The following is a 6984-nucleotide window of genomic DNA, read 5'->3' as shown; positions in this document are numbered from 1 at the left end:
GCTTGTTGTTTGTCATTCCTCCGATCACAAATGCAGACATGGTTTTATGTTTACGCGGCGCGATGCAACGCGTAAAAACAGTATAAGACAGTAAGTATAAGTCATTATAATCCGTAATTATGTCCCCACTAGATGCAATAAATGCCTCGTATATAATGGGTTTGAATGTTTTTGTCTCATCGCTCCGGCCGGACAGGGCATCACAGTATGGTAGGGGCGTAACATTGCCGTTACATGCTTGAGGTATTCGGCCAATCACAACGCACTGGATAGCTGGCCAATCAGAGCACACCTCACTTTTCAGACCATCGAGCTTTGTAAAAATCGACGCGTTTCAGAAAGGCGGGGCATAGAGGAGAAACAATAATGTACATTATGTGGAAAATAATGTGTTTTTTTTACCTTAAAATGCATAGACACATTTCATTACACCAAATACACAAAATAATGTTATTTTTAGCAACATCATATGACCCCTTTAAAACCCCTTTAAAACCGATCTTTCCACTGCAGAAGAAACAGAAGTGGCATTTAGATGCATTTACACAGTTTAATGAAACTGAATGCATTTAGAAGTCAGAAGTCAGAAAGAGCTTTATTGCCAAGTATGTTTGTATGTTTGCGCATACAAATAATTTGTTTTGGTGACAGAAGCTTCCAGTACAGAGAGACAACAACAACACACAGATAATAAAAAATAAAGATATATGAATAAAATACACATATGTATATTGTGACGGAAAAAACTATAATTCCATTTTAAAAAAATTTATTACATTTTTTTATTGCGCATTCCAAGTAATATCAATCAAACGGCAGTTGGGTTGTTTTGATTAAGTAATAATAACTTAAACAAATACAGGTAATTTACAAAATTAAAGTTCATTGAAAGTGTATTCTTGGTCCAAAGCTCTGGAATTCCCTACCATTGTCTATTAGACCAGTGGTTCCCAACCCTGGTCCTGGAGGCACCCCAACACTGCACGTTTTGCATGTCTCCTTAATCAAACACACCTGATTCAGGTCATCAGCTCATTAGTAGAGACTCCAAGACCTGAAATTGGTGTGTCAGAGAAAGGAGACATGCAAAATGTGCAGTGTTGGGGTGCCTCCAGAACCAGGGTTGGGAACCACTGTATTAGACTATCCCCTACTCGATCCACATTTAAATCTTCTCTTAAAACATAATTTTTTTCTCAGGCATATGCTTAATTTGATCATATTTCCTTTTAATTTTGTTTTATTTTGCATGGTGATGTTTTGTTTTGTTTTAACTTTATTAATTTTTGTTCTGTTTTCTTTTGATTTATTTTATTAGTATTTAAATTGTATTGTATGAGGATGTTTTTGTCTCGTATGTTGTGCGGCACTTTGGTCAGCATTTATGTTGTTTTAAAGGGCTATGTAAATCAACTTGACCTTGACTTATGTTTTGAGTTTGTATCCCTTACATCTTTGCGAGAGATTATTGGTAAGATGAAACCATCTTCTTATAGCCTGGACATTATTCCTCCTCAAATTCTAAAAAAGGCTTTTGAAACTATTGGATCCAAAATTCAATTTATTTTAAATAGCAGTCTTGCCTCGGGAGTGGTACCTCAGTCGTTTAAACATGCAATTGTGGAACCAGTGATCAAAAAACATAATTTGGTTTCATCGGTCCTTGCAAATTTTAGGCCCATTTCAAACTCCCGTTTCTTTCCAAGATACTGGAGAAAGTTGTATTCACACAACTGTACTTTTAAATTTACATGGTCTCCATGAGGTATTTCAGTCTGGATTGAAATCCCTACACAGCACAGAGACAGCCCTATTGAAAGTTTTTAATGATCTGCTTCTTGCCACTGACTATGCTGTTATTATGCTCTTAGATCTCACGGCTGCATTTGACACTGTAGACCATGACATCTTGATCTCTCGTATGGAGCATTGTGTCAGCATTAAGGGTACTGTGTTGGAGTGGTTTCGATCATATTTGTCTGGCAGAAGCTTTTCTGTTCGCCTTGGGGATTTTATGTCCTCTTCTGCGTGTTTCTTGTGTGGGGTCCCCCAGGGCTCCATTTTGGGGCCTATTCTATTTTCTTTATATATACTTCCTCTAGGATCCATTTTCAGGAAGTATACTATTTTGTTTTATAATAATTTTACATTATTCTATAATATTTCATAATATTTTTTACTTTGTTATTCTATTTGTCATATTGCCTTATTCATGCTTGTACAGCATTTTGGTAAACACATTTCAAAAAAGTGCTTTATAAATAAACTTTGACTTTGACTTTGATTCATTCAGACGGGTGATTCATTCAAGAATGAAGCAAGTGCCTGTCTTTATGAATGGATCACTGAATCATTGACTCAAATTATTAATTAAAAAACTCAGAATCATTCAGTAAGGAAACACCGCTGTGTGTTGCTCAGAGATGTGCGACTGTTCTGCTGTGATCTTTGTTTGGAACTATTTTTGTTAACCAAATCGAGCAAAAACAGTCAACATTGACAATATTGTACTAAAATGTAAGTCACTTAATACTAACTACTCATTTAAACTCTTGTATAAAAACTTTTGACATGTATATAAACAAAATTTTGTACAAAATCTTGTATAAAAACAAAATTTGCAATCTTGGTTTTCAGGGAAAACTGCACTCTCTTGGTCGTGTCATGTTGTTTAATTAGGCTATATGTTATAAACATAAAAACTAAATTTTTACCGTATTATGTTTCTTCTGTGTGCAGTTGTATCCATTGCTGAAATCCACCCGCATTTGGTGGGTTGGCAGGTGTTAATGTCAAGCCCTGACTGTATATTAGAAAACATCAAAATTTCAGTTATAAAAAAAAAAGAATATTACTTACTACCCTTTTTAGTGAGATGGGCCTGCATGTTTGCACACAGATCATCAAAATCATTCTCTCGCGCACCCTTGGTGGTCAGTCTGCACACCCCAGTTTGAGATTCGCTGCTCTAGACCATTCTCTCGCCATTCCCTTCCACGCATGCCACTTGACTGCTTGCCTTACTCATAACATTGGTAATTAGAAGTAGCTGGATCCAATGAGCCTTTGTAGAGATCACTTCAAAGGGATCTTTGCAGAGATAGAGGGGAACAGCACACGGTGATGCCACACACTGGATTTATTGAAAGAAGGAGCTTGTAATTAGGTTGGTGGCTGCATCTCATAAAAAGTGGACACAACAACGCTTTTTTCTTCTGTTCTATCTCTCTGTGTCCATGAGGAGCAGCCAATTACAACATATTTATGGAAATAATCCAAGTGAGCTCAGGATGAAGATAGCAGAACACCACAGAAGGGTAATGTCATTATATACCTCTGACTATGGAATTGTCACGGTCAACGTATCTGATTGACTGAATGCTAGAAATAAACACACTGATCTTGCATACAGAAGGTTCTCTAAGGACAAGTACCGTTATATCTGGACAGGAACAATGTCTCAGTTACAACCGCAAACAGCCATGCTGTACCCTGCTGACCTGCTGCTGCTTAGTTTAATGATGTGGCTGATAGGGAAACGAGCGCAGGTGCAGCAGTAGGCCTTGCATACAATCAACTATAAATTTATTTTTAACCAGACCTGTCCTCTGCCACCCAAAATAGAGGAGCAGGCCATGAGATGTTTACACAAAGCTGCTGTTCTTCACATCTATATTATGTGAAGGTAACTGAGTAGCTGCTGCTGCTGCTGCCGAGGTCAGCTCAATTGTTATAAGCTCCATCACTTCCAGGTGTCAAAGGGTGAGAGAGGTGCTTGATGTTAGATCTTTTATAACTGCTGTCCGAAAATACAAAAAAAATTATTTTGTGCTGAAAAAACAGCACAAAACAAATTATGCAATTTAATGCATAACTTCTGAATAAACGTATTAATTTCTTAAAAAAATTAAAATAAAAATCTTACTGACCCCAAACTTTTGAACGGTAGTACACTTTAGAGCCGTGGTTCTCAAAAGTTGTAGGGTGATGGACCACTTCTCTGTGCAAATTTCTTTTTATTTTGAAACAGGAGAAACACTCTAATATCTAAAATATTGCAGATACAGAGAAGGTGATAATTATTTTCATGTCATGTATTTTCATGACTGATAAACAACATATGGTTATATTTTCTCTAAATAAATTGTAAAAAAAAGTCTTGAAATGCTTCAGGAGAATAGGGTAGCACAATGTACTGTTTAAAAATTTTAAATCCATTTTGAGATTTGCAGAGGTTACATTGAACTGTTCTTAAATTATTAGTATTTTAATCATTTTAATTTAACTTCAAATTAGTATTAGATGGTAGTTAAGGTAATCTATGAAAACATAGGAGGCACAAATAAAAATCTAATATGGGCCTACATATCCAGTATTGACTGAGACTTTTTATTATTATTATTATTAAATCAGTTTTGTCATTTAGCCAGTATGGTACTGACTTTTTGTGCACCACAAGGAGAACCATTCCAGAATTTTGCTAGATTGCTACTTCTACTTTTCGATTATGAACATAAATGAACCAAATCGACCAAGTTTCACTGTATTTCACAAGAATAATACAACTTCAGTGACACAACAGAAACACTTTATTACAAATTAATTTTAACCCAGTTTGTTAGGTCAGTGCTATGAGTTTATTTAATTTGATTCAGTTCAGTGTTAAAATTAATTCAGTGCTTCTTGCCAAGTTTAATTATTTGGTTAATTTAGCTTTATTTTTCACCCCAAGTTAATAGCCAATCAACTCGCAGACCACTTGAAATCCTTTATGGGCCCCAGTTTAGGAACCATTGCTTTTGCTGATTTACAGACTGTGGAAAAAAACTTGCTTGATAAAAGAAATGCAATCGTCCTTGAAAGGTAGCACACTTGTGTCTAATCTAGACTTGTTTATCTAATATTTTTCTTCATTACCATATTTGATTTGATTAAAATAGCTGATTTGCTATGCGTCAGATGTTTATAGACAGAATTAATCTTTATGATCAGATGAGAAAACATAATGATGTTACCTAAAAATGGCTCTCTATACATATTCAGTAGCAGCATAGACTCCTTTGCTAATGAGTGTTGTAGAATTCCCTGCGGCCAAAACTACGTCAGTTCACCAGCAAATAGGGATTAGATTGTGGCTAGGTATAGTAGTGAAATCTTTTACTGTTAAGACTCCTGCAAAGTATTTGTGTGAACATGTAATCAAGCCTTATTCTGCTTTATTGATTGGTTGTCTCAACTTAAGATCTGTGGATCAATGAAGAGGAAGAGGGAGTCAAAGAAAACATTTTGCACTCCCTCTGCTGGACAGATAGCTAGTGATGATTGTATTGTAATTGTAATAATCTAACTGTAATAATATTCCCAAATTCACTCTGCTGTGAAGTTCTTATAAAGTCTCACTGAGCCTCTTTTCTTCTCTGCAGTGGGACGTCTCCTCATCGAATTCAGCTCCCAGATAACCCTCGAACGGGTGCAGAGAGAGAACCCTAATGTGACCGAAGGGGGAAAATACACTCCTCCGGACTGCCGGCCGAAACAAAAGGTGGCCATCATCATCCCATTCAGGCACAGAGACAACCACCTGAAATATTGGCTTCACTACCTGCACCCAGTCCTGCGCAGACAGAAGATTGACTATGGGATCTATATCATCAACCAGGTTAGTGTGTATATGTGTTTTTGTGTAGGACATTTTCACATTAGAGCTTTTAACAGTCCATATGATCCCACAATCTGTGTTTGTCGAATGTGATATTTGGTTTCCAGCTGGTCTAAGATTGTTATTAGTAAATCTAAGCTAGGCATTAGTTGGTCCAAGCTGGCTATTTGCTTACTGACAACCATCAAGTTTGAAAAACCAACTTTACCATCTTCAGCTGGTAGCTGGTTTGTTGCTGGTCCAACATGGCCAGCTATATATATAACACTGAAGAAATGACACTTTGCTACAATGTAAAGTAGTGAGTGTACATCTTGTATAACAGTGTAAATTTGCTGTCCCCTCAAAATAACTCAACACACAGCCATTAATGTCTAAACCGCTGGCCACAAAAGTGAGTACACCCCTAAGTGAAAATGTCCAAATTGGGCCCAATTAGCCATTTTCTCTCCCCGGTGTCATGTGACTCATTAGTGTTACAAGGTCTCAGGTGTGAATGGGGAGCAGGTGTGTTAAATTTGGTGTTATCGCTCTCACTCTCTCATACTGGTCACTGGAAGTTCAACATGGCACCTCATGGCAAAGAACTCTCTGAGGATCTGAAAAAAAGAATTGTTGCTCTACATAAAGATGGCGTAGGCTATAAGAAGATTGCCAAGACCCTGAAACTGAGCTGCAGCACAGTGGCCAAGACCATACAGCGGTTTAACAGGACAGGTTCCACAAAGAACAGGCCTCGCCATGGTCGACCAAAGAAGTTGAGTGCACATGCTCAGCATAATATCCAGAGGTTGTGTTTGGGAAATAGACCTGTCAGTGCTTAGACCATACGCCGCACACTGCATCAAATTGGTCCCAGAAGGAAGCCTCTACTAAAGATGATGCACAAGAAAGCCTGCAAACAGTTTGCTGAAGACAAGCAGACTAAGGACATGGATTACTGGAACCATGTCCTGTGGTCTGATGAGACCAAGATAAACTTATTTGGTTCAAATGGTGTCACGCGTGTGTGGCGGCAACCAGGTAAGGAGTAAAAAGACAAGTGTGTCTTGCCTACAGTCAAGCATGGTGGTGGGAGTGTCATGGTCTGGGGCTGCATGAGTCCTGCCGGCACTGGGGAGCTACAGTTCATTGAGGGAACCATGAATGCCAACATGTACCGTGACATACTGAAGCAGAGCATGATCCCCTCCCTTCGGAGACTGGGCCGCAGGGCAGTATTCCAACATAACATAACCCCAAACACACCTCCAAGACGGCCACTGCCTTGCTAAAGAAGCTGAGGATAAAGGTGATGGATTGGCCAAGCATGGGCATCCTCAAAC

General features: G+C 38.1%; 1 protein-coding gene across 2 annotated transcripts in view; it reads left to right on the top strand.

Annotated features, from left to right (window-relative positions):
• The window catches only part of LOC107557142 (beta-1,4-galactosyltransferase 2-like), a 113116-nt gene that overhangs the window by 53784 nt on the left and 52348 nt on the right, over positions 1-6984 (top strand). For both annotated transcript variants that reach the window (XM_016240479.1, XM_016240484.1), the window contains one exon: positions 5424-5659. In XM_016240479.1, coding sequence (XP_016095965.1) covers positions 5424-5659 — 236 coding nt within the window. The remainder of the gene's footprint in view (positions 1-5423; positions 5660-6984) is intronic.

The sequence above is a fragment of the Sinocyclocheilus grahami genome, unplaced genomic scaffold (assembly GCF_001515645.1).
Source record: "Sinocyclocheilus grahami isolate Dianchi unplaced genomic scaffold, SAMN03320097.WGS_v1.1 scaffold21.1, whole genome shotgun sequence".
NCBI classification, from domain to species: domain Eukaryota; kingdom Metazoa; phylum Chordata; class Actinopteri; order Cypriniformes; family Cyprinidae; genus Sinocyclocheilus; species Sinocyclocheilus grahami.
Note: the sequence above shows the minus strand (reverse complement) of the source record. Positions and strands in the feature narration are given on the sequence as shown.